The sequence below is a fragment of the Solanum lycopersicum genome, chromosome 4 (genome assembly GCF_036512215.1).
Source record: "Solanum lycopersicum chromosome 4, SLM_r2.1".
Lineage (NCBI taxonomy): Eukaryota > Viridiplantae > Streptophyta > Magnoliopsida > Solanales > Solanaceae > Solanum > Solanum lycopersicum.
In genome coordinates, this window is record NC_090803.1 from 65065855 (window position 1) to 65079517 (window position 13663).

Here is a 13663-nt window from a genome sequence, read left to right on the forward strand (position 1 = left end):
GTTTTTATCATTTTTATTTTATATATATAAATATAAGAAAGTTGTGCAAAAGTCAGATCTAACAAAGATGAGAATTGGGATGAAAGAAAAAGAAGCAAAAGGAAGAAAAAAGGTTATGTGATAATTGAAGTTCTTAGCTTGACGAAAAGTAGGGGCAGAGTTATAAGTTAGGATTGTAATTATATATTTATATTATATTATTTTAAAAAAATTATTAAATATTTATTTAATTTAAAATATGATGACTTAAAAAGAAAGATAATTTCAATCTTAAAAAAGAAAGATAATTTTAAATCTACAACTTTAAATCGCAACTCTACTTTTGACAGGGGTGGCAGCGGGGATTGATTTTTCTCTTTAATTGAATGACTTTCAAACATGGGAATGTAAATTTATTATTCAGTAGCGAAGCTAAATAATTTTTAAAGAATATCTAAATTATGTTAAGGATGTGCACACCCTTGACGCTATGCGGCTACGCCACTGATATTGTTGTTATATAAGTGTGGAAAAGATACTATTTATAAATTACAAAGATGAAAAACTAATTAATATTTGAGTCCTAAAATTTTATAATTAATAAATATTGACTATGTAAAAATATCAGTAATACCAATCAATATTTTCACAATCATATCTGTGTTATTTATATGATAATATTTGAAATATCTTTCATTTTATTACGTAAAGAGGAATTAATTATCACGTTCGATTCATTCCATCACTATATCCAATAATCATTTTACGTTTAGTCTTATTAATAATGTCACCTACTAAAGCAAGCCTCTTAACAACAATTTAAATAATAGGTTATATGTGTTGAGGAAGATTCAGATTCAGACACCATGTGAACGAAACAAAAAGATAAATTAAATAAACTGCTTCCATTATTGTAGTAGTAATAAATGAATAAAAAGAGAATTTTTTATTTTATTTTTTGTTTTGTTAGGCTTAGAACTTGTTAATATCTTTAATTGATAGAAATAATAGAGAATCCATTGATATTTAAATTGATATTATCTCAGTATTATCCTTTCGATCCATTACAGCTTGGCAAATCCCATTTGCCCACCAGCCTATAGTAAAACATAAAAGGATGGGAGACTATAATAATCCTCTCATCAGTCTTATTTATTCAATATATTAAATATATTCGTCTAACTTTACTCGTTTAGTTTAAGAAATAAAAAAAATAATTTAATATTTTATATTTATTTTATCTCAGCTACTAAGTATCATATATTTTTTAATGTTTAGGTGACGTTTTTTCTATTTATTATCATTTAAAGGATAATGTGTCAAATTAAGTATAAATAAATTTAAAAAATCGAGAAATTGGCGGTCTCTTTTAATTGAACAAAAATATCAAGTTGTGATATAGAAGTCAGTTGGACCATAATTTATCGCAAATTAAAGGTGGATACATCAAGGGAAAATTGTATATAATAGGAAATTAATAACCTAAATTAAATGGAATAGCTAGGGTTTGATTTAATTGTGCTCCATAGCAAATGTTGGCAAAAATTTGTCAGGCGTCTCTCTCCCAAAAGTCTCGCTCGCCACTCTCTCATTTTCGCCTCTCTCGCTTTATACACAGAAGTGTATAATTTCTGTTTTCGTTTTGTATAAAGCGAGAGAAAATTGTATATACACATGCAAAATGTATATCTTTGTGTTATACACTTAATCATACAATTTACAAACATTTTACTTCAAATATTGCAGAGAAAAAGGCCAAAGAATTATACAATTTTGAATTATACAATTGCAGTGAAATACAATTTTTTCTAGCTTTATACAACAGAAGTGTATATATTGTGTTTCTGTTTTTGTATAAAGCGAGAAAAACATATATCTTCTTGCTATACACTTATAATTATTCAATATACATACATTTTAATTCGATTCAACTGTATGTAAAGCTAATTATACAAATGCAGCGAAATAGGCCAGCGAATTATACACTTGTATATGTATAGCGAATTATCCAGTTTTTATGTTTGCTATGGAGCGCAATTATGCAAAGTTTGCTATAGCATACAAATATGAATTTTTTGTTTGTTATATGTGAAAGTTGCCCATACATCGATGAATCTTTATGGGCCATTACTTACTTAAGAATGGATCCTAAGGTATATTATGTGTGCAACTCGATAGAAATATATACGCATCGATTGTTTGTATTATAAATGTATAGACGTGTAACGTTTTTGTTTGTATAATAAATTAATAGACGTGTAATGTTTATATTTATGTGTTTATAGAAAGATATCAGTATTTAATTCACTTAGACTTATATGTTATACGATGAATTCATTTCTATTTTGATAAGGTGTATAAGAATAATATTGAATATGATGTATTAATAATTGTTCGTATTAGTTATGTTAAAACTATTTCTTATGTTATGTTTGATTTGGTGTACGTTATTAAATCAGACAATGTACCTAGGGCCACGTTATCTGAAGAAATAGTTTTTTGAATCTTCTTCCAAACTAATTTAAATTATGTTAGAGTCAAACAAATTGTCCCAATTTTCATAATTAACCCGATTTTATGGGATCTTTCAAGTAAAGCTTAAGATTTTATTTGGATGACATAGTGTAATGTGAAATAGTGACAGCAATTTACATACTTAGAATATTAATCTACATGTGATTGTGATTAATACTTTATACATCTTACTCTTTGAGCAAAAATAAATTGCAATACTCAGAACGAATTCGACATTTGAATTATTGTTATTAGAGAAAGGTGTTCCAACAATTCAGATTGAATATGAAAATTTTAATTTTTAATTTTTTTTGGAATTTATGAGTTCAAGAAATTAAAATTAATAAAAAGAGAAATTTTAGTATGGATTTCAATTTGACCCAAACTATGTCCAACCCTAATTGGTAATATATATCTCTTTAATGTGTTTTTCAAGTAAAGTGAGCATGTTCTTATATCATATTTAATTATAAAGCCACGACTATATGATATCAGACAATAGAAAAAAAAAATACACAAAAACAATAAAGTTGATAAACAAAGATGACAGAAGCCATGCTTTACCAATAAGTTTGTTGAATTTCATTTTTCTCCTATTATTAATTTCTCCAATATGAAATTTTCAAGTTTTTTGAATAATAAAACAAGAAAAAAAAACTTGATCAACTTAATTGGGCATAGTGGTTTGACAATTTTTGCCCAAAAAAAAAAAGACTGGCTCAAATTCAACCTTACATATATATACTCGAAAAAAAATTATAAAATTAAACATGTGATTTTCTGGTAATAGATTAAATTAGATCCCTAAATCGTGCATTCCATTACTTTTAAGAGCTTCACCACTTGAGAATTAAAAGGATTAATAAGCAATACATAATTAATTAATCAATTAATTAGTCTTTGTTACCTAATCAACTACTATTCCAAAGAATAGAAGATATAGAGACGTAAATAATGAAATCGATATTAAAGTTAACAATCTAAGTTCAAACAATATTTTGAGTTTGTTTATTATCTGGCAGTGGAAGTAATATATCAACTAACCACACTAATTCATCAATTGGTCGAAAGGGACAATTAAAATAGCTATTTTCCGAATCAGGTAAGATATCATCGGCTTAAAAATTATTTTTTAAAAAGCATTATTTTTTGAAATACATGAATTTCCTACATCAAATAATATTAGTGACACTATCATCGAATTTCACATTTTCAAATTTCGAATTTCAAAATTCTTGATAGTATCATAATATTATATTACTTTTAAAATACAGAATATTTCTTCAAATATTAATTCAAGAAGTGGCTAGCCCGTACATTTCTCATGCTAAAGTTGACAAGAGTCCAAATATGTTATTTGGGCCTATAGATAAGTCCAATTAAGGAGTAATATACATAGATGGGCCCAAATTGAGCTCTCGTGGGCCCATCTTTCTCTAAGATGGTATATTGTGTATTGGATTATGTCAGCATCTGTATAAACATCTGATAAGTCTAAAAAGGCCAGGCCCATTCTCAGTAGAACTAGGTTTTCTGCCTCACTTACCATTTTCATTTGGAGAAAGTTACGGTTATATATCTTTCATAGTTTATCAATATGATCAAAATATACGCAACATATATATTATAGGTGTATATATAGTTTCAAATTGACATAAGTTATACACTTCGTACATATTTTTTAAAATAGCAACTTTCACATTTAGCAAACATAATAATTATATTTGTATGTTTTACATATAGTTTGCTTAATTGCGCTTCGTAACAAATTTTATATTTGTTATGAAACTTTTGATTTGCATAATTCACTAGATATACCAATTTTATACAAATTATTCAATTTTGTATAAATTCATTTATACATTGTAATTTATATGATAAGATCGGTATTTGTATAATTATAAGTGTATAAGACGAAAATATATATATTTGTATTTGTATATATACTTTTCTCTCGCTTTATGCAAACACATTTTATACATGTCATACCGAAATGTATAAAATGATTAATTGATGACAAAAAAAATGGGATATTTGCTACGAATTATAAATAAAATAAACTATGGCTATAGCATCTATTTTAAATTAATAGTTTCTTATTTCATACAATTTTGCCCTTTTAAAACTAGATGATTGAATGGTTCAACTCCATAATTATTCAGAAATCGATCTTCACCTAAATAGTTGACCAAATTAATTATTTAGTATTTTATTATATAAATAGTCTTCCAATGATTATTTTGTTTCTAATACTAAACAATAAGCATCAATTAAATCGTTAAAATATACAACATGGCCTCTCATTTCTTATTAGCTTATTGATCTACAAAGAGGTATTTGACATAGAATTATGCTTGCTTAAATATGCGCATCCTTCTTTTTTTTTAATGTATGAGAAATATGTATATATAATATAATACATCTAAGAAAGTCAACTTTATATTACAATTTTGACCAATGTAATGCTTTTCACGTCTCCTATTTGTTTTATATTCTATTTCTTAGACATTTGAATTATATACGCACATGTTTTTAAAAAACATCTATGCTTAATATCAATCCTAGGATTTTTTTTTTTTGTATACGCACGTTGGTCTCTTTCATTTTATATTATTCACCTTGATTGAAATAAAAGTGTTTGGGAGTAAATTCTATTATGCAGAGCAAGACGAGATAAAAATTTAGGCGTCAAGTCCCAATCACCTGATTGACATCCCTATATAATTACCAAACTAAGAGTTAAATCTAATAGTACAATCAACTATAGTTATTTTTTACATTTTTCAATATATTAAAGCACAAATCAATAATCTATCTCAAAGTTTATAAGTTAGGGCTATTCGTTGAAGATAAATAGAAACACTATTGATATCGAGGGATCAAAAAAAGACCTAGTAAAGTAACTAACATAACTAACATTGAAAGATTTGAGATAATGTGGAGACCTAACTCATTGTAGGATACCAAACTTTTTATCGAGGATCCATCTTTTCACAATTTGGCACAGTATGGGCCAAGTTACAACAAATTTGGTTAATATTGACTTACATAACACAAGTAGGCATGCTCAAACCACCATTATACAGGTAAATTTGAGGTTAGTTATTTTTCGTCTATGTAATTAAGAAATAATCATTATTATAGAGTTTCAAATTCTATTGATGAAGCTCTATAACTTATCAGCTAGTGTAATAGGCTCACCTTGATGTCTACAAAACAAATGTTAGTGGTTTTCTTAATTTACGTACTTCTTCATCTATACTTAGGCTTTTTCGATTTATGAAATTAATCGTTTAAATATATTTGATATATATTCGCTTCTAGAAATAACTTTTATGCCGATAAAATAAAAGCACGATTATTTCAACGAATCTCAATAACAGATGGACAATGGCTAATTTTCAAACATGGGGATTGAAAATGGTCAACTAACAATATTTCACCCATTAATAATACTCCATTATGACTTTTTATTTATTTATTATTACTATTGTATCATCTCGAGTTTAACAACCATTTTGAAAAAAAAAATCTAGTTTTTTTTAATTATTTCCCCAACCAAACAACTTTAGAGAGAAAAGTTTCTTTATGTGAAAACTGAAATCACCTCTATAATTAGTTTATAAACAGTTGAAATAAGTGAAAAAATTACCTCTTATGATGTTAAATTTAGGTCATATTAATAATTAATTCTTACAGATACATGAGAGATTTTTAGTATTAACCTATTTTATATATGGCGGGTCTAGAGACAGATTTATGATTTTAACTATAAAGATTTTTAGTAATAAAATTATTGTATTGCTGTAGTTATGAATCAAGATTGTATATTTATAGTAAAACTTTGGTAAATTGTTTAATATAAATCTACATGTTGGATGAGAATTTTTACGTTCAGATAAATGGATAGTCAAAATTCTACGTCTGCTTCTACTTACTATTTATAATATTAACTTCTATATATTTTAAACCCAAAAAACAAGTTAGATAATAAGAGCCCGTGTAAATTGGCTTAAAAATAAGTAGCTTTTAAGTTAAAAATAAAAAGTATGAAATGACTTTTAAGTAAAAAATACAAACTATGGGGAGACCTGCTTTCAGTTTTTGACTTATTTTAAATTACTTTTATATTTGTCAAATACTTTTACAAATCAAAAATCTACTTAAAAAATAGGTTCAACCGATTTGAAAGCTAATCCGAACGGGCTCTAAATAATTACGTCCTATATTGAAACCATGAATTCTATATAATCTGCAAATTTCTCAAACACGTTTTATTTTTTTTTGTGGCATATTTAACCTTGTCACAATCATCAAAACCCAAGTCTTTTTCTTAAAAAAAAAAAACTTTTTTTTATGAAATAAATTGGAAGCACAAAAAAATATATAATTTGTGCTAGGAAGTAGGATATATTTTAAGTTTACGCGGATTTGACTCGTTTAAAATTATAGTGAACTCCAAATACTAATGAAAAGTCAAAGAAGTTTCCAAAATATGAAACGACTTTAATTCATTAGAGTGTTTTGACCACTCAATATTTGCCCTGGTCATTTTCAATAGTGTAGATATTTTTTTGATTTTTTACTTCGATATGTGTATTAAAATCTTACTTTAAAACCCATTTAAGAATAATATTTCACACTGGAGATATACATGTAAGTAATTAGGTTAACAATTACTGTCCATTTATGTTTATTTATTCTCAGTCAATGACTTCATATTCTGGTTAAATGTTGATTAATTCCCTTGTTTTAGTGTTATACAAGAAAATCAACTTGTCGAATTCCAATTAGTTGTCGTTCTTTTACCCTGTCGTACTCTTAACTAATTATGACATTTTTTTTTTTATTTTATGTTTTGAATTTTTCTTTTAAACCTTTCTTTGAATAATATCATATTTTTCTACTTAAAAATAATTTAAATTTTTTTAAATTCTCAATGTGATGATTCATGGACATATTTTGGATCAAAAAGTATTGTATTTGTTTAAATTTTGTATACAGTAGAGCAACGCCATATAAATTGAAACAACAAAAGTAATATTTTTTCACGTACGTTAAAAAAGGTTCATTTTTAAAAACTAGAGAAAAGATATAAGATTGTACTAACAAAACTATATCACATAAAACAGTTAAAGTGTGCGATCGGAGAAAAAAAACAATAAAAGAACGCATACTTCCATTAATTAGTTGTTTATCACTAACCTAAGTTTGAGAAAAAAGATAAACTATTGCTTTCGGCAAAATTAATCCTTTTGGGATTGAGAATAAGAAACCTAGGACAGAAAAGCATTTCTCAACCAAAAAAAAAAAAGAAAGAAAAAAAAATGAAGTAGATTGACTTTGAAGAAATGTTTTTGGAGTGTAAAAATGCCCTCATAATTATTGAAACCTCAACTCTTAATTAGCAAGCCAACATAAAGTGGGATCCAGCTTCAAAGTCAATGCTTCATTGCTTTATTTTATGGCTTTTATTGTTTATGGAGTGAAGTTTTGGTTAATCTTGTGACAATATAGGCTCTATTGCACTACTATGAGATAGAGTAGAATATGTAAATTTTTACTAATTGATTTCGAATTTGAATTTCGAGTCTTTTATGTAATTTACTGAACTCTAAGCAGCGATATCATTAATCAGATTTGAAAAACAAGAGATGTCTTCCATTGGTGATCATTAAATGGACTACTATAGTTTATAATTAAGTATTTCAAATTAAAGAATGACTTTTAGTAACAATTTTTAAAATTTATTCAAGTAAAACTTACATTCAAATACATCTTTGAATTTCAATTTATCCTTTATTTTCAACTTGAAAGTTGACAATCCACCCAACTACTTGTACAACACCCCTCCCAATATCTTCACCTTTGTCAACTTTTAACTCTTCTTTTTCCGTTTTAAAATCAACTCCTCGAGATACGTTACATTATTATTATTATTACATCACTCATTTTCTTGCTTTTTCTTTCTTTTTAAAGACAATTTAAGCCCCCAATGATTCCTAGGTTTGAACTACTACAATTATTTTATTAACAAAAAGATCAACTTGACCAATTAAAGAAAGAAAAAAATAAAGTAATTCTAACTAAAATAAAGATAGTATACGCAAAATCTAACAAGAAATTATGTCTTTCACTTGTTGACAATTTGTACAATTTGTTGAAATGATCCCCAAGTAGATTTGAGAATATTGTGTCTAATAGTTAAGGGTCCTACAATGTTCATTTGGTGTAAGACAATAATTATTTTTTAAATATATTTTTTTTAATATTCTTTTTTTTTTTTGTCAAAACTCACAAGAGGAAATTTTAACAAGAGTACAAAAAACGAAATTCACTCAAAGATACAATAGGGAAAGAAGAAAAAAAGAATCCCATGTGAGTTGTGACCTAGCTAGCTATACTGTGATTTTCTGTGGTTTTAATTTCAAGTTTGACGAAGACTGAGCATAACAAGACATCAGTAGGTCCTAAAAGACTCGTAATTATTGATTGGTCGAATAAAATTTTTTTCATTTATAAATAGTTTGAAGAGTAAATTTAATAATAATAAGAATATGTTTAAGATCAAATTCAAACGTAGAATGAAGTTATTTATCTTCTCATACTGAGGGAGAAAATCTAAGTCAATCTACTAACCATAAAGTTATATTTAGGATCTAACGTAAATGAAAGCCAATATTATTTTATTTTCCATAATTGAGTGGCAAATCTAAATCAATCCATTAACAATAAAAATATATTTAGACCAGATTCAAACGGAGGACAAAGTTATTCTATTTTTCATAATTGAAGGATAAATTTGAGTTAATCCACTAATGATAAGGAGTATATTTTGGATTAAATTCATAATAGGGACAATGTTATTTTATTTCCCCTAGTTGATGACTTGAGGGATAAATATGAGCAAATTTACTAATGATAAAGGCATATTTAGGATGAAATTCAGATGGAGGGGAAGGTTATTCTATTTCCCATAATTATGGGGCATCTAATGACCCTATTGTCATGAATCAAATTCAACTTTTTGAAACATAACATGAATATGTATATGCTAAAAAGATACGATTTATCTGATATTATTTGATTAAACAGATATTTTCAATGAACTTATTAGTTGATATTTTATATTTGGTCATGAGAAATAATAATAATAAAAAAAAGCTAAACATATTTTTTTTAATATAATGAGTATTGGAAAAGGATTAAAAAACATTCTTAAATTATATGAAACTTAATAAATATATCTTAGTTTATAATTTGATCTAAAAATATCTTTACGGTATACGATTTAGTTCTTTAAAAAAAAAATATGCTTTTTTCTTTCTAAAGATTCTTTTTTAAATCAGTACAAGCAAATGTTTATCCCATATCAATATAAAAATAATCAAAAGATAAAAGTATTTTATATATATGACATATATTATCAGTTGAAAATATATATATAAAAGAATTTTTTTTATTCCTATCTTTCTGTTAGTTAAAATAATTTAAAAGAATAGATAACAAAAATAAAGTTATTTTTCAATGTAATATTATGTGTTTAAAAAGGGGGGAAAAAACAATATTGTAAGCCCATCTGAAACTAAAACTAAATCATTAGTAGTAAAAGATATTTATTAAATATAATGATAAGTAAGAATAAATGCATAAGAGTAGGTTTTAATAATCATATTGCCTTGTAAAAATAAAAGTAAAATGAAAAAGACTTTTATGTATACCCCATATGGACTTCTGCATTAAAAGATGTTAAAGAGTCAACTCTACCTCACTGGCTCCAACCTAATTTTCATTTTACCATTCATTCATCTAACGGCTCATTACTTTCTTTTGACTTTCTGCCTCTTTTCCCTTTCGTCATCTTCCATTTTCCACCGCTTTATCCCTTAACCGGTTACCCATACACTCCAAAAAAAATAATAATAGAAATACTATATAGTCAATGCCCTCTTTTTCTTTCTTACAAAGAAATGAATGATCAACGTGGACACATATCATTGGCTTTAATCCATTAGATGTATCAACGAGGCTTGTGAAAGTGCCATGGCGAAATCATAAATTTCTCAAAGAGTGTTAAGAAATAATAACTTTTTATATTAAAGGAGTTCAAAATAAATTATTTAATCATTTCGTATATTATTTTACTTGTGTATATGTTAATTTTTTCTCGATAAAAGATATCCAATTGACTACGCCATTTTAAAAGCGTGATAAGTACTTTTTCATCATTGACTAAGAGATTTCAAATTTGAAACCTCTTAATACGAAATTCCTTTGATACAAAGTAAATGACAGATACTTGTATTAGTATTAATCATTTTATTAAAATGATGAAATAACATTTTATTGGTGATCTCTTCAAAATTTTAATCAACTTACAAACGATCCCTCTATGAGCTATAAGGTCAAAATTTAGTCATTTACACTTGTATCAATAAAAATTGTGATATAGTATAAAATTAAATGTCTTAAATTTAATATTTACACGGTGATAATGCACATGTACTCCCTCAAATCTATGCTCGAAATTTCAAAAACACACTTATAATATACTAAGATCGTATTACCCCTATTTTATTAATAATTTTCAAGCTAGTGTCACGTAGGCCGAAAAGAGGTAGAAAATTAATTATAAAATAAGTTCAGGGAAATAGTATGACCTTAGTATAGTATAAGTGTATCTCTGAGATTTCGGGCATAGGTTTAGGACGTACTTGTGCATTTTCTCATTTATATATTTAATTAAATAATTTAAATTTTAACAATCATAAATAATTTTTTTATTTAATATTTGATATTTACATTAAATTTCATATATTTAATTAAAAATAAAAAGATACTTACCATTTTCGTACAATTATTATTGATAATTTTAAATAGGTTAATTAAAGATTTCGATTTCAAAACTCGAATATTCGGTCAAAAAATTAAAAAAAAAAGTCATTTATTAAGATAAAGGTACAAAATAAAAGTAGAGAAAAAAACAAAAGAAAAAAGAGAAAAAGGGGCATCATAAGTTTGACTCTCTCCCTCATTGATTAGAATAAGAATTTCCTCCCATTTTTCTCTCTCATTTTTATTTCTATATCTTCATTAGCTTCTACCCCTCTCTTCACTCTTTACAATTTCCTTCTTCTTCTTCTTCTTCTCTCTGTTCTATGGTATTGTAAACATGGCTGTAGACTTAATGACCAGTGGTTACAGAACCGATAATTTTTCATCAAAAATGGAGGAAACCGCCGTACAAGAAGCTGCAACCGCCGGACTTCAAAGCGTTGAGAAATTAATCAGATTGTTGTCTAAATCTCATCAAAATCAACAACAACAACAAACGAATTTTCAGGATTCGTCATCGGGTAATTCCTCTGTTTCTGCAGATTATCAAGCTGTAGCTGATGCTGCTGTAAACAAATTCAAAAAGTTCATTTCTTTACTTGATAAAAACAGAACTGGTCATGCTAGATTCCGGCGAGGACCAATTAGTTCTCTTTCTCCTCCACTTCCATCAAAGCCACAACAATTACAACAATCCATTAAGAATCAAAACCCCCAAATTGAAGAAATCGAAAAACCCCAAGCTTCAAATACCAAAATCTACTGTCCGACCCCAATTCAAAGATTGCCTCCTTTACCTCATAACCATCTTCAATTAGTGAAAAATGGGTCGATTGAAAGGAAAGAAGCATCAACTACCATTAATTTTGCTTCTCCATCGCCGGCGACTTCGTTTATGTCATCGTTAACAGGGGAAACAGAGAGCTTACAGCAGTCTTTATCTTCTGGGTTTCAAATAACAAATCTTTCTCAGGTTTCATCCGCCGGCCGTCCACCTCTTTCTACTTCTTCATTCAAAAGGAAGTGTAGTTCCATGGACGATACCGCCCTCAAGTGCAGCAGCGCCGGTGGTTCCTCTGGCCGTTGCCACTGCCCAAAGAAAAGGTAAAAATCAACCCAAAGATTCCATTTTTATCACTATAAATCCATAAATATACAGATCTTTACAAATTTATCTGAGTTTTAACTGATCTATTAATAACTTATACAGAAAATCAAGAGTCAAAAGAGTAGTAAGAGTCCCTGCTATTAGCATGAAAATGGCTGATATTCCACCTGATGATTATTCATGGAGAAAATATGGTCAAAAACCCATCAAGGGTTCTCCTCATCCTAGGTAAATTTTTCTACTTTATTATAATTACTCGAACCCACAATTTCTTGATTTTAAATCATTCAGAGTAATCGTATTGATTCGATTTTGATTTTTTTTTTCAGGGGATATTACAAATGTAGCAGTGTACGAGGATGTCCAGCAAGAAAACATGTAGAAAGAGCATTAGACGATGCAGCTATGTTGATTGTTACATATGAAGGAGAACACAATCATTCACATTCCATTACAGAAACACCAGGAGCTCATGTTCTTGAATCTTCGTAAATCTTAATGATAAATCAATGGCTCAGATCTTCTTTAGAAACATGAAGAGTAAATCGGCACCGTCGATCTAACGGTCAACGCCTAAAGAAAAAAAAAAGAGGCAATATTTGTTTAATTTTTATTCTCTCTATGTACTTGTCGTTGAAATACTTTTGATTATGCGTGGAAAAAAATTTGAAAAGAAGATAGAGAGCACAAATTGTGGATTTGGTGGAAAATTGAATCATGCAAAAATTTAGTGGCTACTTTTTATTTTTTATTTTTTTAAAAAATTTTAATTTAATATACTATACATATCATGTTGGAAGATTTTTTTTTAGCTTTGTTTAATTTTATGATTTGACGTTTAATTATTTATACACGTTAGGTTGATTCTAGCAAGGAAGTCCACTTATTCCATCTTCCACTAAATCATAATTAAAAATAAATTAAAGAGTTTTGGTTCCTACCGTAATAGTTAGTCAATGGGAATTAAGATTAAAGAATTTAATCAAGTTGGGATTAGTCTAATCAAGAACGTGTCGTAAGTGGGACGTTTGACAAACTTTAAGTTATATATATATATATATAATAATTAATGGGAAAATGGGTGGGTGTTACATCAGTTTGGACTTTTTTGAATTAGTGTTGTTTTTATTATATTATTCAAATGTATGGTCCAGCTAATTGTCTATAAATTATTTTTGGCTAATTTGGAATAATAATTGAGGGGGAAGATGTTGGTTCGAGATAAAT

The 13663-nt window shown here is 27.3% G+C and overlaps 1 protein-coding gene across 1 annotated transcript; it reads left to right on the forward strand.

Moving 5' to 3' along the window:
- Positions 1–11442: 11442 nt before the first annotated feature.
- Positions 11443–13237, forward strand: LOC101247012 (probable WRKY transcription factor 7). The gene is made up of 3 exons (XM_004238082.5): positions 11443–12432; positions 12539–12664; positions 12766–13237. Exons 1-3 carry the CDS (start codon positions 11666–11668, stop codon positions 12926–12928), a joined length of 1056 nt encoding a protein of 351 aa, XP_004238130.1. The 5' UTR covers positions 11443–11665; the 3' UTR covers positions 12929–13237.
- Positions 13238–13663: the final 426 nt, after the last annotated feature.

What these genes read in the sequence shown, in the direction of transcription:
- LOC101247012 (XM_004238082.5), top strand. Translation starts at nt 11,666, where the DNA reads ATGGCTGTAGACTTAATGACCAGTGGTTACAGAACCGATAATTTTTCA. An exon ending in TGCCACTGCCCAAAGAAAAG is followed by an intron (nt 12,433 to 12,538) that starts GTAAAAATCAAC and finishes TAACTTATACAG; the next exon opens with AAAATCAAGAGTCAAAAGAG. An exon ending in AAGGGTTCTCCTCATCCTAG is followed by an intron (nt 12,665 to 12,765) that starts GTAAATTTTTCT and finishes TTTTTTTTTCAG; the next exon opens with GGGATATTACAAATGTAGCA.